Consider the following 24,305-nt stretch of genomic DNA (forward strand, 5'->3'; position numbering starts at 1 on the left):
CGCAAGTATAATTTGTCCACAACAATGCAATTGTATTTCGCATTTCCGTTGTTGTTGTGTTTCCATGTAAATCCAGTACGAATAAAATATCACTCGAGAGTGTAACCAGCTGCAGTTCACTCAACATAAACCTGCCACGAGACGTTCTAATCTTTACAACCGATAACGCTCATCATCGCCTACGCGACGTTACTTGTAATGGAAATTATTCAATGAGATACGGAGACGATGATGATGATGACGTCGTCTAATATGCAACAAACGAACCAAACTGTACATCATTTCACAAACAACAAATAAATGACCCAGTCGGCTTCATAATAATAATAACACAAAAATACAAATCACTCAACAACACGGTGGCTAGGAGATGTTATCTCCCTCGCCTGGCGTGCAGGAAGTCGTGGGTTCGATCCCAACCCTGACGCCTGCTGCTGCTGCTGTATATTCGTAGTTTGCGGTGTCTCAGTCCCCGTAGTCGCGTGGATCTTTCTCCGTATCTTCTCGGTTTTTCCCTCCACATTTACAATCAATATGAGTTATGTTTGGCTGCTACACATTTCCACGTGATAAGCCACATCATTTGCGGCCAGGTCGCTTCCGAAAAAGAGCTACATAGCTATGTGGGCCTTACCTGGTAAAATAAAATTAAAAAAAAGTTGATTTTATATGCCGCAGCTTTCCCTCGGGGATGAGCACGCTCGGCTACGTACGGTGCGAAAGAAGTTCAACAATTCGACATTTCCTCTTCCACCGTTTCAACACCAAATCGACACCGTCGTTCCTCGAACGTGACTTTGTGGAGCGTGCTTTGGCAAGGGCCCGGTGTAGTGTTAATGTCACGTCACCCCGTCCATAGGACGGAGCAGCCTCCAATGAGGACTCCACTCACTGCTGGATATAACCCGGCGTTCTTCACCAATTTTCAGAGGGCGGGGGTCGGAGGGGTTGGGGGGGGGGGACACTGTCGCCGATAAGACATCATCAGTGTGTGAGTGTCGACACACTTTTGGAGCCATTGTGGGTCTGACAGCAGCACGACGTCGACGATGATGGTGATGTGGGCGGTGTTGTCACTCTTTCTTCTATTGTCCGGGGGCCACTATAAATTGGCCACCAGGGGCTGCCCAGTGGCCCGCGGGCCTTGCAGTGAAGGAGGCTGGTGCCACACGATCTGGTGATGCTGCTGCTGCCTTGACAACGAGCAACAATAACAACAAGCCCACCCACACATTCGTGAATAGCAACACTGTGGCCTTTACAGAGAGGGGGGGATATGAGACGTTTCGAGCAACGATCCTTCTTCATAGCACATTACAGGAAGACGGGCTGCACAAGTCACACGCATTTGAGTAGCACCTATGAAGGCCGGCACGGCAAACGGGTGGGTGGGTGGCCAGCACCACGCCCGACCGCCTTCGTCTCCCTCGTAGCGATGTTTACACACCGTACCAGGTACTCATTTGAAGCTGACTCGACCTAGGGGAGGCCCAGGGCCGGTTTAGATGATCGTCACCGGTGTTGGCCATGAGCGGGAATCGAACTCGGATGGCCAGGTTCGTAGCGCAGCGCGCTAACCTCTACATATTGCAGCTGTGCATTTTTACATCTAGATTTAAAACTCATTTGTTTAAAACGTTTTTTGTTTGTTTAGTTTGTTGTCCGTCAACCGCATCTCCGATTAGCACGGTTTGCCCACGTACGGTGCGAAAGAAGTTCAACATACACACACCAAACAAACACACACACCGCAACACATATAAACAGCAGTGAAAAGCCGCGCACACAGACGCACAACACACCGCACGTCACAAGGAATAAATCGTATAAAGCCGCACAACTACCACTCGCACGCAGCCAGTCCTCGCCAACAGTTGCCTTAAACTCAGATCGTTACCCACGGCCTCAATCGCCCTCGAAATAAAACCAGTTGGGGGGTCGTGTTAAAGTCCGCAAGAGAAAACTCCCAACGTCTCAAAACCACGACAACACCATCACCACCATCAACAATGACGCGTCTCTTCGTCCACCATGCATGTACGTTGAACTTCTTTCGCACCGCACGTAGCCAACCACGCTCATCGGAGGTGACGAGCACCACCGTGCAACGGCAGTGAAGAGCCAAAATAATCTCTCACACACACACAGAGAACACAACACACACACGGAAAACAACACACACACAGAGAACACAAACAGAGAACACAACACACAGAACACAACACACACACATAGAACACACAGAGAGAACACCACACACAGAGAACACACACACAGAGAACACACACAGAGAACACAACACACACACACAGAGAACACAACACACAGAGAACACAACACACAGAGAACACAACACACAGAGAACACCACACACAGAGAACACAACACAAACATAGAACACACACACACAGAGAACACAACACACAGAGAACACACACACAGAGAACACAACACACATACACACAGAGAACACAACACACAGAGAACACACACACAGAGAACACAACACACACACACACAGAGAACACAACACACAGAGAACACAACACACACACAGAGAACACAACACACAGAGAACACAACACACAGAGAACACAGAGAACACAACACACAGAGAACACCACACACAGAGAACACAACACACACATACAGAGAGAACACAACACACACACACAGAAAACAACACACACACAGAACACAAACAGAGACCACAACACACAGAACACAACACACACACATACATAGAACACACACAAAGAACACCACACACAGAGAACACAACACACACATACAGAGAGAGCACGACACACACACATAGAACACAACACACACACAGAGAACACACACACAGAGAACACCACACACAGAGAACACAACACACAGAGAACACAACACACACACAGAACACACACACAGTGAACACAACACACACATAGAACACACAGAGAGAACACCACACACAGAGAACACAACACACACATACAGAGAGAACACAACACACACACACATAGAACACAACACACACACAGAGAACACGCACAGAGAACACCGCACACATAGAGCACGACACACAGACATAGAACACACACACAAACAGAGAGAACACAACACCCGAGCTAAGTGTTCCTCAATAATTTTTCAGAGGGGCGCCACTTTCTCCAATAAGTAATCCTCAGTGTGAGGAGTGCCACCCTCTTGGGTTCTATTCGTGACTTTACCGAATAGAACCAAAGAGTATGGATCCTTGCAGTCACGAAAGCTTCAAGTCTAGACAGGAGGGCCACCGCTCAGTTGACACCACTGGGATGTTGACAGCGGCACGGTGACGGTGATGCGGGGGTTTTCACTTGTTGCGTATCGTCAAGAGGCCGCACTAAAGGCCACAGGGGCCGTCCATAAATGACGTCACGCATTTAGAGGGGGGGGCGGGGTCAGACATTTGTGACGATTGTGACGAGGGGAGGGGTTTGAGAAATGTGACGTCACATCAAAATGCGCAACTTTAAATAAATATAGACAACACGTTCTACTTAATTAAATTGACTTTTAAATAAATGTTTTCTCCTACAACATCAGAGTGCAGCGCCACATTAAATACGCACTACAATGACAATAGTTTAAAGCGATTTGAAGCATGTTTTATTTTTTGGGGGGGGGGAGGAGCTTTGTGACGTGTAAAAGAATCGTCCAAAATCGCGTGACGTCATTTATGGACGGCCCCACACCAGGGGCCGCCAGTGGCCCACGGGGCCTTGCAATGAAGACCACGGCCCTCGTGAGTTTGGCGCCGTTCCCAAACTCCAAAACTCACGAGTTTGGTGCCATTCCCCTTACCTGTGACAGGTGACTCGCTTCCCCGGACTCCCGAGAGCCCTGAACGTTTGAAGCTGAGCTGTGTTGCCCTTCAAAAGTACCTTCTTATCTCCGTGGGTCTTCACTCGGGAAACGTGCTTCTTCTCATCGAACGCGTGCCCCCTCCGCCATTTTATTCAACGCGAGCGCCATGTTTTTGCTGACGTCATCTCACACCGCTGCCCTTGGCGTTTGCAGGCATTGAGACGATCAAATTGGGAACTTGTCAACGCATTGCAGTACAAATCCATTGGTTTAATAGACGGGGGCCCCGGTCATTGCTCAGGCGATAGATTATGGCTGTCAAAGAGACATTGAGCCGGCAATTTAAAACATGATTGGGTTTATTGGGCAACGCTGCAACAATGGGCTGAATACATTCGTCACTAACACGTGTGGCCGTTAAAAAAGGTAAAACAAATATACATAAATAGTCGACGTTTGAGACGATGACTCTTATTGATGCGATCTGAAGACAAGACAGGCCATTGCCCGAAAGAGGCAATGTCATTGACAAAAGTGGTATATTTGTTTTAGAAATTGATATAAGATTGAAGGGTCCAATGCGGGTTTCAGTCGAACGTGATTCAAATTTGATTTTCAGGTGCAGAGAGTTGATGGAGTCAGGCCTGGTTACCAATCATTGCACCAACAAAACATTCAGAACCAGTTCTCCCCAACCCAACCCAACCCCACCCACGACTAACTTTAGTCCAGCTGATCCACAGCAAAACACGCAACGCTGCTGGGCCAATGCCGACTCAACGTTCGGATGTGGCTGGAAACGTTGGCTCAACGTTGAGCCAACGTTCCATGTTTACTGGTGGGACTTGGACGGGGGGGGGGAGCTTTAAAAGATGCATTTCGTGAACGTCAACATATCCGGCAGTTGAGTGGAAAATCAGACATCCAGGTGCAACCGTCACGTGACAATGTGTCTTTGTAAGTCCGCATCGGACTATCGGGCAGTGCTTCGATGGAATTTTCAGCCACGGTGCCTCCGATGCATCTCGAGATGTCTCTCCCGACATCCTCGAAGCATTGTCCATGGTGATTCGCCTCGAGTCAATGTCTTTGTTTTGTTCAGCTGCTGCAACGGTTGAGCCTACGACAACATTACCCGGATTGCACTCGATCTGTACGATTCGTGAGAATTGGGAATCGTGGAGCGGCGCGTGGATTCTCGTCCAAACCCCTAATTGATTCTTCTTCGCGCTGAGGCTAATCACCGCGCGCATTCGTTACGCTCATTGTGTGCGCGCGCGTGCGTTTGTTTACAGCACTTGCCCCAAACAAGGTCTGTGGAGACTATACGGGGGGGGGATGTTTGTCTTTGTTTTGTGTTTCTTAAATGCCTTATTCTTATCAAAGTCTACGTCACGGACCTGTATCGACACAATAGACGAAGTTTAGGAGGTACGTTCGTTGAACTTCTTTCGTACCGTACGTAGCCAACTGCGCTATATCGGAGATGCAGGATCATAATGGCACTGTGGTTGTATGAGAACTGCGCTCGTCATATCTCAGAAGCTAAGCGGGCTTGAGCCTCGATGTTGTCAGGATTGTTATTGTCTGGTCATCACCCAACGTTGGCGCGACTTTAGCCCAACGTTGCATATGTACTGGGTGGTAACCACCGTGCACAGACAAGTTGCTATAGGGGGTTGCAGGGCAAATGCGTCGTGCGGTCACGCGCTATCCATTGTTCTGCACTGTTACGCTTGCACGCGTATGCTCCCATTAATTAACCACTCCGCAATGAACGGCCGGCGTGGTGAAGTATGGCCAATCATCTCTCGCGACCCGCCTGGCGTGAATCAAGAGGCCCTCATCCAGCAATGGACCGTGCATGTACATGCGGCGTCGACTGCTGACGATGAGTAACGCGTGCAGGAGCGTCACGTCATCCTCGTTGGGAGACAAATAGAGAGAGAGACAGCGAGAGAGAGACACACAGAGACAGAGAGCGACAGACAGAGAGAGAGAACACAGAGAGACAGACAGTGAGACACACAGAGAGACAAAGGGACAGAGAGAGAGAGAGCGAGAGAGATGCGAGAGAGACACATAGAGAGACACAGACTTTTAAACAACTTTTATTGCCGCCAGCAGCAAAAGCACTGGAGGCGATCTCGATATGAAATACACAAAGCCACCAGCAACACAAATGAAAATAAACGCTACAAAGCCACGCGCTGTGGCGCTAAAAAGCACCGCGCACAACACGAAAGAAAAGTCACGTGGTTGTGGTGGTTGTGGTGGTCATCGCGCACGCCACGGTGACGAGCGAGCGCTTCAGAAGGTGAACATGAGGGTGCCGTCCACGCTGGTACAGAGAGACACAGAGACAGATACAAAGAGAGATACAAAGAGAGAGAGACCGAGTGAGACACAGAGGCCTGTCCCTAAAACGTTGAACGAGAGAGACAGAGGCACGGTTCCCTGTCGACGTGTTCTCATATCGTACACACACACACACAATGTTGATATATTTTAGGAGGGATAAATCACTCGTTTCGCACGAGACCCTGCCTGAGCCACCCTACATAACCCGTGGAGGTGAACTCTACCTGTAGTCTTGCAATGCGTCCATTACGGCTTTTCCGTGCAATATTATCTTACTGATGAGGGCTGCTTTGATGTTGCCGTCAAATTATCTGGGTATTGTATGCGCAGCGTACGTGTGTGTGTGCATGTGCGTGTGCGCGAGTGTGAAATCTGTTCCTTTCAATTATATGGCACACGTGGTGGTGTCGGATTCTGTCTTAATTGGACCCCCCCTCCCTCCACCCCCATCACGTGCTGAGTATGCAACTCGTGCCTTTTCAGTTCAAAGACCTGCTCCGCACAAACAGATACTCGAACAAGGGATCGCTCCAATCGAGGATCCTTTTTGGGGGAAACATCTCCCTCAACAACGGAAGGGCGGAGGAGCGACGCTCAAAACAACGAGGGAAGCGCCGGGCGGATAAAACGCAGCAAGTTGGCAACAGTTGCGGGGAGTACAGCTGCTGGTGGTGGTGCATCTACCAGGCATCTCAGTCAGCCAACCCATGGCACCTGCTGGGTCTGTCCCGAGACCTCCTCCTCCTGTCAGCGAGCCTTCGACGCTTCACGTGGCCTCAAAGTGCACCTGGCCTGGCACAGGCGCTGCGGTGACGTCACCGTCCCTTCGTGACGAATGGCGGGGTATTCGTATATTGGTGTCCTGGTGTTCCTTCCTCTTCGCTCGTTTTGCTTCTCGTTGGTGAGCCGGAGTTGTTTCGAGTATCGGCAGCCTGCCGCGAAGTCGCCCGCTGCCGGTGAAGGAAGGGTCCTGGGCAGCTTCTTCCCAGGTGGCGATGGCGAGAGGGGCTTGCGGACTTGCTCGGAGACATCTTGCAAGAGCATGGAGATAATTTTGCAGCGTAGCTGTGCGCGCCCCATTGATCTCTTTAACACGTAGGCTTTCGCGACCAATATTATTCATAATAAAGGTTTTTGGGTTAGATCGCGTTATTTATAAATGTGTCGTAACCCTCCACCACCCGACACGGCCAATCAGCAAAAAAAGTGTCACGTTGACAAAAGACAAATAATTCACTACTTTAGCCCACCGGTGTGTTGAAGAGTGAATCCACAACATTTACAGTTTGAGTACGACGTTTCGCGAATTGCCCGATGATGCTGGATGTAAATACCAGCGAAACGTCGTACTTAAACTGTAAATGTTGTGGATTCACTCTTCAACACACCGGTGGGCTAAAGTAGTGAATTATTTGTCTTTTGTCAATGTGACACTTTTTTTGCTTATTGGCCGTGTCGGGTGGTGGAGGGTTACGACACATTTATAAATAACGCGATCTCACCCAAAAACCTTTATTATGAATTGATCTATTTCCGGAAGAATAATTCTGCGTAATGTCGATCATCATCGTCATCATCCCTCCAAGGTAAATTTTGTGGGAAGTCAAGTTGCATTTTTTTGCGTCGGGACTTGCCCCCCTTTTCTCGTCCCCCGGCATAGCAATGTGGCATTCCACCAACGGCTCAGGGCAGCCAACAATGCAATGCACACACCAGCATGTTCAGTGTGGACTGCGTGTGGTTTTATATTGGCTGTACACATGTGCATTGGTGCTCATGGTATTATTGGTATTTACGTTCAAGGGCTTGCCATTGCTTCCTTCCTTCTGCTACATCCCCGTTGTAAACTTTGTGGCTGTCTCCCCCCCACCCCCCACCCAGCCACCCACTATTGTGTGCCACTGCATCGCAAGGAGCGTGTGGGATGGCAGCAGCGTATGGAGATCTTCATCCAACAGTAGATTGACCATGGCCGACAGCGATAACGATCCGGACAAAACGAACCCAAGCGCTTTGTTTCGTATCAGCTTCTGCGTGGCCACCCCCACCTCTGCATCCCTCCACTCTCGTCCGTAGACCTCTATCTCTCCATCTCAATCAGCTCAAGCCTGCTGTAAGCCACCTGACTTCCGTGTGGCCGCAGCAACTCTGACACCACCCCCCCGCGCCGCCCCCTGTGAAAACAGACGCTGCTCTGCGCGGCTCGCTTCTGCTCGCTCCTTCCTTCTGTCGTCTCCGTATCTTCCCCCCTCCCCCCCCCCCCCCTCTTATGTTTGTATGTTGAACTTCTTTCGCACCGTACGTAGCCAACCGTGCTAATCTGAGGTGCGGGAGAAAGACGGCAAATTAAACACCAAAAAAGCAGTTCTAAAGTAATGTGTTCTCAATCTAGATTACTTAAAAATGCATAGCCCCCAATATGCTTAATAATATTTGGAGAAAGTGCGTTCCACACATGCGGCAGAAGAGCATCTTGAAAGAGCGCGGTGCGGTGACCGCCGTTGTTTGTTCGATGGTCAGCCACAAGCCGCTGCTGTGAGGACGACCGCGGTTCACGTGACGGTGGTTCATGCTCCTTCACGAGAAAACCACCCTCATCATCCCCGGGCCATTGCTTCTCCCCACCGGCCCTCCTCCTTCCGTCTTCCCGCTGCTCATCTTGAGCCGTGCCCGACTCTCTCGCTCTCTCCGTCTTGATTGCCCTCACGGTGGTGTGTGCCACGGGTTAACATGTGTTGTCTGTGCAACTTGAACTCAAGTCACATTCACGCTAACGCTGTACACAATTCATGATAGTTACACATCGGATTCCGCTATAATTTATTCTTGAAACGGACCGATACAATTATTTGCGATTAGTTTAATGACGACACAACTGTTCGGCATGAGCAATCGTTATGGATCGATTACATTTGTTGTAACGCTTAGACGACGTCTTCTTGCCAATTGGATGTACTGGCACCGACACGTGAATGTGGAATTTCATGAACTGGCTGGGGGCCGGCAACGGAGATGCGTCTCCCTCCGGAGTCTCCGAGATGTTTTCGCGTTGTACCGCGTGTCGTTCATTGTCCGACGTTTCGCTCCACGTTGCCGGGAGCTTCGGTATTCCGTGCCCGAAGAAGCTCCAGGAAAAACATAAAATCACCATTTAGGGTCGTCGCGGAGAAGATGAGGAGCAAAATACATGAGCGGACAACGTCTCCTTCGCATTTGTCTCTCCACCTTCAAAATAAATCAATAATGACACATCCCGTCGGCCAAGACGGCCTTCTGGGAGTGTCTGGGAGTGGTTTTCTTTTGCACAGCAGCATTGGTTTAGCACAAGCTAACATCCTGAACCGGTTTCGACATTCCGCGTCTCATCAGCGGTCAGGTTTGCCTCCACCAAATGCTGGTGAGCTGCAAGATGTCAGTGGGCATTGACCTCCCGCTCTGTCTTCTCTTAGACATAGACACAGACAACGCGTGTGTGGCTGGCACAGATGGGGAGCCACGGGGCGGCGAGACGTTTACTACCTCGCCCGGTACACAAGGAGGTTCGTGGGTTCCATTCCGACCCTGACGCCTCTTGTACATTTGGAGTTTGGGTCTCTCTCTCTCCCTCTCTCTACCCGTGGTCATCCGGGTCCTGCAGTTGAATCCCTCCACATTTGGAATCAACATCACGTGTTTAAAGTGTTCGGCTGCTATGCATGTCCACGTGACTTGCCACTTCGTTGAGATATAATTTGTGGCCATGTTGCATCTGAAAAAAAGCTATACAGCTTGGTGGGCTTGACCTGGTGAAATGACCCCAAAAAAAAAGATTGCAACCTGCTGCTGCATTCGTGCTTAGAGTGCCACCTAGCGACACGGACTACAACTTGCTCCAAACTTTCCTCCGGAAGTCCACAAGTATCCCCCTCTCCCCATCTCGCCTGTTTGCCCTTGTATCTGTTGGCGGCGCTGAGCCCATCGTGGAAATTCCACATTCCTATGTTGGCATCCAGTGAATCCCTAGAACAATAGCAAAACAAGCGCTGTGTATTCCCAGTCCACTGAAGCTGTGTAGCTTACCCGCGTGGTGTTCAGTTTACTGATGGTGATTCAATTGCTGATGATGGTGACGATGATACTATTGACGATACAACTGCCGTAGCTTACTGCTATGATGCCGCTTCTGGTTATTAAGTTGATTATACCGCTGCTGATGACATCGATGAAACTGCTGCTCCTGATGACGATGATGAAATTGCTGTTGCTAACGATACTATCCCTGCCGACCGTCACGAAAAGTTGATGATACTGCAGCTGTTGATGATGATTATGATACTGCTGTTGATGCTAATGCTGCCGCTAAATCATTGATGCAACCGCTGCTGATGCGTTGCTGTTTGCTGCTACTGCTGCTGATGATGATGCATCATCTTAAACAACCCACTGTCGACAAAACAACCTCCTCCGGCTTTGAACACTCGCCGGGAAGACACATTCACAAACACTCTGTCGCAAAGAAAGCCCCATTTCGATTTGTAACACTCTGCCGTTTAACTTTCCTTTTATGGAGCTAACAAGTAACCTGTCCCTCAATTGGAGTCTAACTTTATCTTACAAGTGCAATAATACAAGAACGTAACCAACCCACACACACACACACGCGCGCAGATGGAAAGCATTAAAACAAACGTTACTGGCACGTTGACTTTGCCTTCAAACAGAGGGGTTATTGGCAAGCCACGGCTCAAAGCTCACGCCGTATTTTAGAGAATGCCAGCAGCAATAACGGGTCTAAGACAACTTCAAACAAACGAATCTTACGACACGGAAGTATCCTAAACATTTGCGTGACAGTTCGCTAATTTCCGCAGATTTTATTGGATTGTTTGTGTGGTTTTTCTTTTGGAGGAGAGGTGGGTGGGCGAGCGGGGGGTGGGGGCGAGTTTAAAAAACACCCAGAACGTGGTCTGCGTGCAGTTACCCACAGACGTGAGAAGCTCGCCTCTCGCTGGCATTTTTAAGGCGCTACTTGTTGCTTCTGCCTTTTGCGATCAACTATTATTATTTCTTTCTGAACGTGCGCGCGCGTCCGTGTGTGTGTCCGCGCAATTGTGTCGTTAAAAAATATATACAGCGCCTCCAATGTAAAACTTCAGATGCGGCTGTTTTTTTTTCACACGGACTCGCTCTCGTAGATACACGCATAAAGTAAGACAAAGATTTCCCGCATAGCCATCAACGGACCGTCAGGGCAAGTGTTGTTTGCGAGCACCTATGAAGGGGGTGGCGTGGGTGACCAGAACCACGCCCGGCCGCCTTTGTCTCACCGATGTTTAACTACACTCCGCACCAAGTACTCATTTCAGGCTAAGTCGACCTAGAGGAGGCCCAGGACCGGTTCAAAGGCTAACCGCCGCGCCACCACTCCCCACACGAGAGTTGCACAAAGACAAAGATCCCCCGTATAGCCTAAGCAGACTGTTGGGGCAAGTGCTGTTAGCGAGCACCTGTGAAGGCCGGAACGGCACACGAGGGGGTGGGTGGCCTACCCCACGCTCGGCCGCCTTTGTCTCCCCAGTGGCGATGTTTACACACCGTTTTACTCGTTTAAGTCTGAGTCGACCTAGAGGAGGCCCAGGACCGCTTCAGATAATCGTCACTGGTGCTGGACCGTGATCGGGAATCGAGCTCGAGACTCCGGGTTCTTACCGCAGCGCGCTAACCGCTACGCTACCGCTCCACAAACAAACACACACCACAGTCACACAACTATATATCTCTTACAAATGCGATGCACACCCATAGTGAAGACATTCAAACGGGTGCGTTGATGGGTAACACAGAGATGGGGCGCGCATGAGGCTTCCGCCTGCAGGGCTAACGTGGCAGCTTGTATGAGGCAGTACAGCAAGTAGGGTATTGTGAATACGATTAAAATGAAGTTTCTGGACTGACAAAATTGGCTAAATGTTTACTTCGATTTGTTTTTGCCCTTGGATGAAAACTGCAGTGCTCACAGAAATACAAAAAAAACACGCAAGCACTTCATCATCAGCCGTGCTCAATCCGCTGCTGGATGAAAGCCTCTCCAAGACGGGAAAAAAACTATCCAACGATCCGTATAGCTCCGGCACAACATCCACATTTCTAACGCTCCATCTCCGCGATGGACGTATCTCTCTCTCTGTCTCTCTCGGGCGCGTCCCCTCGTTCCTCCCAATTGGGCAGCGGCTTGCGTATAATGAAACAAAACCAAAACATATTCCCAGGGGATCGCAGAACTTGGTGGTGGTGGTGGTGGTGGGGGTAGAGTTGAGGCATGTTCACTACGGTGCCTCTAGAGCCGTTCTCTCTGCTCGAGAGGGTCATTGTTGTTGTTGTTATTGTCACTATAACATCCTTGTTACCGGACTAGGCCATCGTCAACGTCAAGTAAAACATCCTCACGGGTTCGGGAGGGCTGGAAATGGGACCGTACCAACTGAGTCTCAACGCAGGGGGGTATTGTTGGGAGGGCTGACGCGAACATTGACCAATAAACAGTACGTTTGCCTGTTTCAGCAGCGCGGCGCTCATTTTTTTTTTATTAATAAGGCAACGTCACCCTATTTATTCGCGTACGGATATTCGCGGAACTTTGACACAAATGCGTGCGTGGTTTTGTTTCCTCCATCACGTTTGTGAGATCCAGAGCGTGACGGACAGACGCGTGCATAATCTGTGGACGTACGGACACCCCCCCCCCCCCCCGCCCTTACACGTGTCCATGGTTCCTTCCAGCACCTACCGATTAGCACGTTCGGCTTCGCATGGTGGCGAAAGAAGTTCAACATACATACAGGGGGCGCCACGGTGGCTATGAGATGTTAACTACCTCGCCTGGTGTGCAGGAGGTCGTGGGTTCAATCCCGAACCTGACGCCTGCTGCTGCTGTATATTTGGAGTTTGCGTGTCTCTCTCCCAGTGGTCCTGTGGATTGTTCCCCTGCTCCTCCAGTTTTACCCTCCTCATTTCGAATCAACATCACGCGTTTAGAGTGTTTGGCTGCTATAAACTTCCACGTGGCATTGTGGGCGTGAGGGCTGCTGCCAGCTTTCCACTCGTCACGACTCATCAAGCCCTTCGGCGGCAGTTCCTCACTGCAGTGGACTCACGACTGATGTTCAATGTTTTTATTGTTGTTCGGTCCGCATCTCTGTAATGGCTCACCGTGTTATGGCGCTGTAGACTGTCGTTATTGACTACAGATCTAAATTCGCTTAAATCACGTGACTTCTATGTGTGGGCATCCCCACTCTGAAGCCCCACCCCCTCCTCTCATCTCCACTCTGAATCCCTCCTCCCTCCCATCTCCCCCTGCCCCCTGTGACAACACACGCTGCTCCGTGTAGCAAGTAGCTTTGTCGAGGGCCTCTTCCACCCGATACTGGGTGGTGACATGTTAACTACTTCGCCTGGTATACAGGAGGTCGTGGGTTCGATCCCGACCCCGATGCCTGCTGTGCATTTGGAGTCTGCGTGTCTCTCTCCTCGTGGTCACGTGGATTTTTCTCCGGGTCCTCCGGTTTTTTTCCCCTCTGCATTGAGAATCGACATCACGCGCTCGGAGTATTTGGCTGCTGTACATTTCCACGTGATAAGCCACTTCGTTGGGCTATCGTTTGTGGCCAGGTCGCTTCTGAAAAAAGGAGATATATCTCAGTGGGCCTTTCCTGGTGAAAAAAAAAAGTTTATTTTTATAGTTCAGTTTACTCAACTTTCCTGGCCCCTGTGCTCCCGTTCCTCCATCCCATTTCCATCTTATACCTCTTCTTTATTATTCTTTCTTTGCTCTCTTCCCTCTCCGCAAATTCCTTTTTTTGTTTCCATCCATTACACCATTGACTCCCATTCACGTGGTGCGCTGCAGCTGAAAAGTTGCCAATTCTGAAATAGTTCAGCACCTACTTGTTGTACTGCCACCGACAGACCGCCGAACAAGCTGCGAGTCTCGCAATCCACCAACTCTAACCCCAAAAGCAAGCCGGATCGAAACATTCATTTTATTTTACCCGATAAGGAAGGCCCACTGAGCTATATAGCTCCTTTTCAGAAGCGACCTGGCCACAAATGATAACGAAGTGGCTTATCACGTGGAAATTTACAGCAGCCAAATACTCTAAACGCGTGTCGATTATAAATGTGGAGGGAAAACCCGGAGGACCCGGAGTGAAATTCACGCCACAACGGGGAGAGGGACACACAAACTACAAATATATAGCAGGCGTCAGGGTCAGGATCGAACCCACGACCTCCTGTATACCAGGCGAGGTAGTTAACATCTCCTGGCCACCGTGGATCACAGGCGTGAGCCAGCCACCACGCCTGCCAGAAATAAACAGTGAGAAACATTTGCAAAATATTGTTTTAAAATATATACTTATTATTATAATGTACATGTACAGAGGGATGCTTCCACGGAGGTGAAGTGTTTAGCTCCACTGGACTCGCAATCCGGAGGTCGCCAGTTCGATCTCCCCGCTTGGCAGTCAGAACAATGGGGCATGTTTCTTACATCACAATAGGCCAAGTTTCTTAACAATGGGACAAGTTTCTTACATCACAATAAGACAAGGTTCTTAACAATGGGGCAGTTTCTTACATCACAATAGGCCAAGTTTTTTAACAATGGGGCCAGTTTCTTACATCACAATAGGCCATGTTTCTTAACAATGGGGCAAGTTTCTTACATCACAATAGGCCAAGTTTCTTAACAATGGGGCAAGTTTCTTACATCACAATAGGCCAAGTTTCTTAACAATGGGGCAAGTTTCTAACATCACAATAGGCCAGGTTTCTTAACAATGGGCAAGTTTCTTACATCACAATAGGTCAAGTTTCTTAACAATGGGGCAATTTTCTTACATCACAATAGACCAGGTTTCTTAACAATGGGGCCAGTTTCTTACATCACAATAGGCCAGGTTTCTTAACAATGGGGCAAGTTTCTTACATCACAATAGGCCAAGTTTCTTAACAATTGGGCAAGTTTCTTACATCACAATAGGCCAAGTTTCTTAACAATGGGGCAAGTTTCTTACATCACAATAAGACAATGTTCTTAACAATGGGAAAAGTTTTTTTACATCACAATAGGCCAAGTTTCTTAACAATGGGCAAGTTTCTTACATCACAATAGACCAAGTTTCTTAACAATGGGGCAAGTTTCTTACATCACAATAGGCCAAGTTTCTTAACAATGGGGCCAGTTTCTTACATCCCAATAAGCCAAGGTTCTTAACAATGGGGCCAGTTTCTTACATCACAATAAGACAAGGTTCTTAACAATGGGGCCAGTTTCTTACGTAACAATAGGCCAAGTTTTTTAACAATGGGGCAAGTTTCTTACATCACAATAAGACAAGTTTCTTAACAATGGGGCAAGTTTCTTACATCACACTAGGCCAAATTTCTTAACAAGTGGGCAAGTTTCTTACATCACAATAGGCCAAGTTTCTTAACAATGGGGCTAGTTTCTTACATCACATTAGGCCAAGTTTCTTAACAATGGGGCCAGTTTCTTACATCACAATAAGATGAGGCTCTTAACAATGGGGCAAGTTTCTTATATCACACTAGGCCAGGTTTCTTAACAATGGGGCAAGTTTCTTACATCACAATAGGCCAAGTTTCTTAACAATGGGGGCAGTTTCTTACATCACAATAGGCCAAGTTTCTTAACAATGGGGCAAGTTTCTTACATCACAATAGGTCAAGTTTCTTAACAATGGGGCAAGTTTCTAACATCACAATAGGCCAGGTTTCTTAACAATGGGGCCAGTTTCTTACATCACAATAGGCCAAGTTTCTTAACAATTGGGCAAGTTTCTTACATCACAATAGGCCAAGTTTCTTAACAATGGGGCCAGTTTCTTACATCACAATAGGCCAAGTTTCTTAACAATGGGGCCAGTTTCTTACATCACAATAAGACAAGGTTCTTAACAATTGGGCAAGTTTCTTACATCACAATAGGCCAAGTTTCTTAACAATGGGGCCAGTTTCTTACATCACAATAGGCCAAGTTTCTTAACAATGGGGCAAGTTTCTTACATCACAATAGACCAAGTTTCTTAACAATGGGAAAAGTTTTTTACATCACAATAGGCCAAGTTTCTTAACAATGGGCAAGTTTCTTACATCACAATAGACCAAGTTTTTTTAAGAATGGGGCCAGTTTCTTACATCACAATAAGACAAGGTTCTTAACAATGGGGCAAGTTTCTTACATCACATTAGGCCAAGTTTCTTAACAATGGGGCAAGTATCTTACATCACAATAAGCCAAGGTTCTTAACAATTGGGCAAGTTTCTTACATCACAATAAGACAATGTTCTTAACAATCGGGCCAGTTTCTTACATCATAATAGGCCAAGTTTCTTAACAATGGGGCAAGTTTCTTACATCACAATAGGCCAAGTTTCTTAACAATTGGGCCAGTTTCTTACATCATAATAGGCCAAGTTTCTTAAGAATGGGGCAAGTTTCTTACATCACAATAGACCAAGTTTCTTAACAATGGGAAAAGTTTTTTACATCACAATAAGCCAAGGTTCTTAACAATTGGGCAAGTTTCTTACATCACAATAATACAAGGTTCTTAACAATGGGGCAAGTTTCTTACATCACAATAGACCAAGTTTCTTAACAATGGGGCAAGTTTCTTACATCACATTAGGCCAAGTTTCTTAACAATGGGAGCAGTTTCCTGCATCACAATAAGACAATGTTCTTAACAATGGGGCAAGTTTCTTACATCACAATAGGCCAAGTTTTTTAACAATGGGGCAAGTTTCTTACATCACAATAAGACAAGGTTCTTAACAATGGGGCCAGTTTCTTACATCACAATAAGACAAGTTTCTTAACAATGGAGCAAGTATCTTACATCACAATAGGCCAAGTTTCTTAACAAGTGGGCAAGTTTCTTACATCACAATAGGTTAAGTTTCTTAACAATGGGGCAAGTTTCTTACATCACAATAAGACAATGTTCTTAACAATGGGGCCAGTTTCTTACATCACAATAGGCCAAGTTTTTTAACAATGGGGCAAGTTTCTTACATCACAATAGGCCACGTTTCTTAACAATGGGGCCAGTTTCTTACATCACAATAGGTCAAGTTTCTTAACAATGGGGCAAGTTTCTTACATCACAATAAGACAATGTTCTTAACAATGGGGCAAGTTTCTTACATCACAATAGGCCAGGTTTCTTAACAATGGGGCAAGTTTCTTACATCACAATAGGCCAAGTTTCTTAACAATGGGGCAAGTTTCTTACATCACAATAGGTCAGATTTCTTAACAATGGGGCCAGTTTCTTACGTCACATTAGGCCAAGTTTCTTAACAATGGGGCCAGTTTCTTACATCACAATAGGCCAAGTTTCTTAACAATGGGGCAAGTTTCTTACATCACAATAGGTCAAGTTTCTTAACAATGGGGCACGTTTCTTACATCACAATAAGACGAGGCTCTTAACAATGAGGCAAGTTTCTTACGTCACAATAGGCCAAGTTTCTTAACAATAGGGCACGTTTCTTACATCACAATAGGCCAAGTTTCTTAACAATGGGGGCAGTTTCTTGCATCACAATAAGACGATGTTCTTAACAATGGGGCAAGTTTCTTACATCACAATAGGCCAAGTTTCTTAACAATGGGGCAAGTTTCTTACATCATAACAGGCCAAGTTTCTTAACAATGGGGCCAGTTTCTTGCATCACAATAAGACAAGGTTATTAACAATGGGGCAAGTTTCTTACATCACAATAGGCCAGGTTTCTTAACAATGGGGCAAGTTTCTTACATCACAATAGGCCAAGTTTCTTAACAATGGGGCAAGTTTCTTACATCACAATAGGTCAGATTTCTTAACAATGGGGCCAGTTTCTTACATCACATTAGGCCAAGTTTCTTAACAATTGGGCAAGTTTCTTACATCACAATAGGCCACGTTTCTTAACAATGGGGCAAGTTTCTTACATCACAATAGGTCAAGTTTCTTAACAATGGGGCAAGTTTCTTACATCACAATAAGACAATGTTCTTAACAATGGGGCAAGTTTCTTACTTCACAATAGGCCAGGTTTCTTAACAATGGGGCAAGTTTCTTACATCACAATAGGCCAAGTTTCTTAACAATGGGGCAAGTTTCTTAAATCCCCCTGCCTCCCACCTCTGTCCACTCAGCAGTATCGATGGGTTCACCACAGTGAGCTGATCGGGGTGGGGTAAAGCATGGGTACTCTCATTTCTCTCCAATACATATGGAGCAGCGTGGAGGAGTAGGCCACATACCCTCTCTAAGAGCTCCCTCTAGTGGAGGTCCTTCCGCCAGCAGTCGCCTGAGTGACCAATTGCAGGGCCACAATTTTACCCTTTTTTTGTATTCCCCCTTCATATGTACAACCAGTTTTGTGAATCCACTGCTAGATGAGTTACTCGTGAATGGCACGGGGTTTCTGCTGCAACTGCCCTCTGCTGTTCACAACGTGACACCTGCCGTAAGCCCTTCTATCAAACTACAGGCACGTGCCCGGTGGTCACCCATCCAAGCGTTGTCCAGGCTCAACCCGCAACATCCGACTGGATCGGGACCATTCGTCCAGACGATTCGGGTCATCGGCATCACCACCGTCATTTCCCCGATGTGTTTTATGGGCTTGTTTGGTACGATGTCCGACGCTTTGCTCCCACGTGGCTGGAGCTTCTTCAGAAACGGTGTATCGCAATCGCTTCGTACAAACATCAATGCAGTTATAGCCTGGCGAGAAGGTGGAAAGTTCTTGAGGCTGCTTTTGAACCCCAGCAGCTGGGTTCCAGTCGACGGAGAAGTCATGTTACCAGGTAAAGCCAACCGAGCTATTAACTTGTTGTTCATAAGCGACCTGGCCACAAATGAAAGCTCCACAAAGTGTCTGATCATCACGTGGACATTTATAAGAAGACGATTTTACCCTTTCTGCCAAAAAAGCAGGTGGAAAGATGTTAAAACACCAAACAGAATCCTTTTTCAAACAATCCTATCTGCATTAACCACACGTACTTGTGGTGAACATGCAAACACAAAAACACCCTCTGAAAATATGATGCATTGTCTTTGAAACTGATTGGTCCACACCAGAGACAGCTTTCAATTTGAGCCTCGTCTCAGTGTGTTCGACCGGAGAACACCAAAAGACCAACAGCACAAAGACAATGCCACTATCAGGGTATTTATAGTTCGGTGTGAGCAGCTACGATATAGGACCTTTCTTGCCAGTAGCAAAATATAACAATAGGTTTTTACCCTACTGTTATATTTGCAGACAGGATTCCTTGAAAATGGATTCTGTTTGGTGTTTAAACATCTTAACACCGGTTTTATTGGCAGAAAGGGTAAAACCTATTGTTGTTTTTTGTATACTGCCAATAAAGTTCCCATATTGTAGCTGCTCACCCCGAGATATAAATGCCCTGAAATTCAGTGGCGGGGCCAAGCCAGTGGGGTGGGTTGGGGGGGGGGCACGTAACCCCCAAATGATCCGATCGAAATTATGGATTTCGATCGGATAATTGAGGTTTTTTAGTAATAAATCGGCATTTTGCGACCCCCACTGCCACTGTGTGGCATATTATTATTATTACGTGACAGGAACTCTATGAGATGATAGGACAATAGTCCGAGCTCATAATTGGCAATAAGTAACGGCAAAGCGGTTACAAGTGACTCACAGATTTGTGCGCAGTTGCGTATACAGTACACGACTTCCCAGAAGGCATTCACCTTCAGCGAGCGCGATGCCGATCACACAACGCCTCGAATAAAAATCAAGGGACAAGTCCTTACTTACTAACAACTCCTCTATCATTTGTCATTGCTGGAGGGGTTGCCCCCCCTACCTGAAAATCCCGGCTCCGCCACTGCTGATATCGCATTGTCTTTGTGCGGTTCGCCTTTTAGCGTTCTGGTCTAACACTTTGCGACGAGGCTCAAAAGAAAACTGTTTCCGTTGTGGAGAAATCAGTTTCAAAGACACTGCCAGGTACTAGCAGAGCATGTTTTTGCGTTTGCATCTTCCCCACAAGTACATGTGGTTAATGCAGACAGGATTCTTTGAAAAAGGATTCTGTTTGGTGTTTTAACATCTTAACACCCATACTCTGTGGTTCCTTTGGTAAAGTCACGCAGATATAAAATTAATAGATCACGTGACGTTTCGATCGCAACACAGGCGACCGTCATCAGGTGAGACAAACACAGCAGGAGAACTGCTGACGTAGGAGAAAGAGCTGCTGCAACAACAAGAGGTTACATAGAGGCTTCTGGTGGCCCCAACCCAAGGGTAAGTGGGGGGAGCTGGAGAAGGAAATTGTACGTTAATGTCAATGTGAGAGATTAGCATGTCAATGTCAGACGGCTCCAGCAACCGGGGGCTGTGCCAATGAGAAGATTAGAATGTCAATGTCAGAGAGCCGGGAAACAGGAACAAAAAACCCGCAAGAGTAAGAGATACGCCTGTTTTAGTGCCAGAAAGGGGTCAAACCTATTGTATTTTGATACCTGGGCATTTACAGCCGGGTGGGGGCGGGGGGGGATAGTAATCTAAATAATCTCAGTGGAGGAACCACAGGAGCAGTGCCGGCCACAGCAGCCGGGGAGGCCCTCGGCTCGGACCCCCCGATGTTGTCGGCGTCGCCGTCGTCGCCGTCGTCGCCGCGGTAGAGGGTGCGGAGATCTTCCTCCTCGTCGGTGGTGGCGGCTGTGTTGACTGCTCCTCCTCCACCTCCTCCTCCTCCACCACCTCCTCCGCCGTGGCGTTCGCCGTCTGTCGCTGAGCGGCCGCTGGCGTCGTGACGCCGTCGCTAAAGCGGACGAGCCGTGGGTGGGGAGTGGCAGGCGGGGGGTGACGAAGGCATCGCACAGCGCTTCCCGGCACTGTGCCGGGCGGTCGCCTTCGGACGTGCTGCCCTGACGCCTTTGGGCTGCTCGCCGTCGAACAAAGACGGCCACCGCGCCGCGCGCACGTGCAGACAAGGTTTCTGCGGCCGTCTGGAACGCTCTTCCGATAATAGGAGGCCACTGCAGCTGTGCACTTTTAAATAATCTTAGATCTGAAACGAAGTGCTTTAGAACTTGATTCACCTGTTCTTTGGAACTTAAGTTTTGTTGTTTACTCGGTTGTGCTTAATCCCGCACCTCCAATTAGCACGGTTGGCTACGTGCGGTTAGAGAAAAAAGCTCAACGTGCACACGTACGTACGTACCTGCCCTGGAATTTGACCCACAGGTCGCTGAACTTCCTGTGCTTGCTGGAGGCACGTTCTCCGGCTCTGACGTCAGCCCAGTTAGCGAGCGCCTCTCCCATGTGGCGCTGGCTGGACATGCGGTCCGTGGTCCTGGGCTGCGTTTTCCTGGGATCTCCGGCTCCGTCGGGGACTGGAGTCACCAGGGTGAAGTTGAGACTGCGTGACGGACAGACGCACAGACAAACGGGCGCACGCGCAGACGCACGGAGGGAGGGAGATTTATAGAGGCAGACAAACACACGCAGAGAGTTGAACGGGCAGGTACAGAAGAACGCAGGCAGAGAGGCAGAAAGGGAGTGGAATAAACATCAGAATATTTATTTTAGACTGTAGAGGAATCCGATGAGCTGTGAAGCTGTTTTCCACAGGTGTCCAGTAGGGGAAGCGGGCCGGCGAGTTGCATCAACAAACAATACAAAAAAACCGATGCAAGATGAAGCGAGAGAAAAGGTGAATGAAGTCGCTATAAATTAAATACACATAAATAAAGTCTAGAAGTACAAATTCCACAAGTACATATATACCTGATGATTTGTCAACACCAAATGCAAGCTTGGGCAAGGCAGCAAAACAACAACAACAGTCCCAGACCGCCCTACACAGGGTGACAGGCATACAGGGAGATAAGGGAGCCCACGGTGGCTAGGAGATGTTAACTACTTCGCCTGGCATACAGGAGGTCGTGAGTTCGATCCCGGCCCTGACGCCTGCTGCTGCTGTATATTTGGAGTTTGCGTTTTTCTCTCCCCGTGGTCGCGTGGAGTTTTCTCCGGATCCTCCAGTTTTTTCCCTCCGCATTTAGAATCAGCACGCGATGCGAGCATTTGGCCGCTGCTATACATGTCCAAGCGATGATGATCAACTTCGATTAGCTGTCACTTGTGGCCAGGTTGCTTCTGAAAAAGAGCTACGTAGCTAAGTGGGCCTTACCTGATCAAAGACGTATACCTATAAAGAAATGGAAATTTTAAAAAAAGTCAATAATACATTGGTCGGCAGGAGTATTTCTCCACAACTCTGCCTGTCCGCCTGATCAAGCTGGTTGTAATTACTGGTGAAACGTCGTATTCAAATTGTAAATGTTGTGGGTTTACTCTCCAACACACCAGTGTGCTGAACTAGTAACGAATTGGCTACGTTCTGTTTACGTGACAAACCTGACTAATTGGCTGTGTCGGGTGGCGGCGGGTTTAACGACACATTTTTATATTTACACGATCCAACCCCAAAACACCTCCTTTATGGATAATATTGGTCGCGAAAGCTTACGTGTTAAATATCCGGACAGCTAGGCAGTGACCCAGGAAGGAAATCAAGTGGACATAACCATAGCCAGACAGACAAGCAGACACACAAATACAAGGAGGCAGATACGCACGGTCTGGCAGAGGTATCCAAAATCAAGGCCCTCTTCAAAATTTGCCTCGAGACTACAGTATGCGTCTAATACACAAAACGTCGCGGTTAATTTTCAATCAAATGAAAAAAAACCACACACAACCATATACCATAGCCAGAAAATAAAATAGTATATTTGGAGAGCGAGCCATAAGCTGAGATATTCGACAGAGGTGTTGAGAGTCGATATCGCACTCCGGCCTACTGCATACCAGCCGTCTATAGATATAAACAATTCATCGCTTTCTCACCAGAGGGCATCACAGCACAGCTATTGCACGATTCAGAAAACGATTCCGTGATTTTCCCACGGCGATACATTCGGGAGCACGAAGCCCGACGTGGAGGTCTGCTGCTGCTGTTGGCCACGACGAGAGGGCTTCCGCAGACAGAGAGAGAGAAGAGTTCGTGTCCGCTGTTCCTCCTCCTTCGTTGATGGAGCGCAGGCCAACAGTGGGTTTGGCTCCACGCTTCCAGAGTTTTGAGTTGCATGACCACAATCGCACTGCCTGTGGCTTGCACGAAGAAAATGAAACACATCGAGAGGACGCCACCCGCTTTTAATCAGCACATCAAATGTGCTTACATGTGGGGTCAGAGTAATTTATTTTCCGCTTTAGAGTGCAAATAAAAGTGTGCGCTTTGAAAAGATTGCTTTTCACCAATTTTTTTTTTTTAAGCCCACGGGGCTCCTGACGACCGCGTTGAGTTTGTTTCGTGATCCGTGTTCGTGCAGCACTGCCAACGTAACGAAACTGTGGAAAATAAAAATCGTGGTTTTTACCATTTCAGCGAATAAAACAGGCGTTAAGAAGTTCAAACGCCAAGTAGACAGTGCACGTATCGACACGTGCTCTGTCTTTGTCTGAATTGTCTTTGTATTGTTGGCCTTTTGGCGTTCTCTGGTCTGACACGGTGAGACTAGGCCCTATAAAGAAGGCTGTCTCTGGTGTAGGCCAGTCGGTTTCAAAGACAATGACATCTAATACCAGAGCGTGCTTGTTTGCGTGTTCACCACAAGCATGGGCGGTTAATGCGGACTTGATTCCTTGCAAAAGGCATCAATTGGGTGTGTGAACATTTGAACACCTGTTTAATTGCGCGGAAAGGGTAAAATCTATTTTTATTTTTCATACTTTGATACTGGCAACAAAAAAACCGGTCCCATGATAAAACGAAACTATTTTGTTATGTTACCAGGTTAGGGCCCACTGAGGTGTATAGCTCTGTTTCAGGAGCCACCTGGTCACACATCACAGCTCTACGAAGTGGCTTATCACGTGTAAATGCACAGCAGTCAAACACGCGTGATGTTCATTCTAAATACGGAGGGAGAAACCGGAGGACCCGGACGAAAATCCACGAGACCACGGGGGAGAGAGCGAGAGCACGCTGA

The 24,305-nt window shown here is 47.8% G+C and overlaps 1 protein-coding gene across 1 annotated transcript in view; it reads right to left on the reverse strand.

Moving 5' to 3' along the window:
• Positions 1-14,576: 14,576 nt before the first annotated feature.
• The window catches only part of TRABD2B (TraB domain containing 2B), a 66,967-nt gene continuing 57,238 nt past the window's right edge, over positions 14,577-24,305 (reverse strand). The window contains exons 7-8 of the mRNA XM_032966245.2: positions 21,470-21,667; positions 14,577-21,067 (exon numbers count right to left, since the gene is read on the reverse strand). Coding sequence (XP_032822136.1) covers positions 20,818-21,067; positions 21,470-21,667 — 448 coding nt within the window. The 3' untranslated portion in view covers positions 14,577-20,817. The remainder of the gene's footprint in view (positions 21,068-21,469; positions 21,668-24,305) is intronic.

This window comes from Petromyzon marinus, chromosome 35, assembly GCF_048934315.1.
Source record: "Petromyzon marinus isolate PM22_M1 ecotype Great Lakes invasive population chromosome 35, UKy_Petmar_22M1.pri1.0, whole genome shotgun sequence".
Taxonomy (NCBI): Eukaryota; Metazoa; Chordata; class Hyperoartia; order Petromyzontiformes; family Petromyzontidae; genus Petromyzon; species Petromyzon marinus.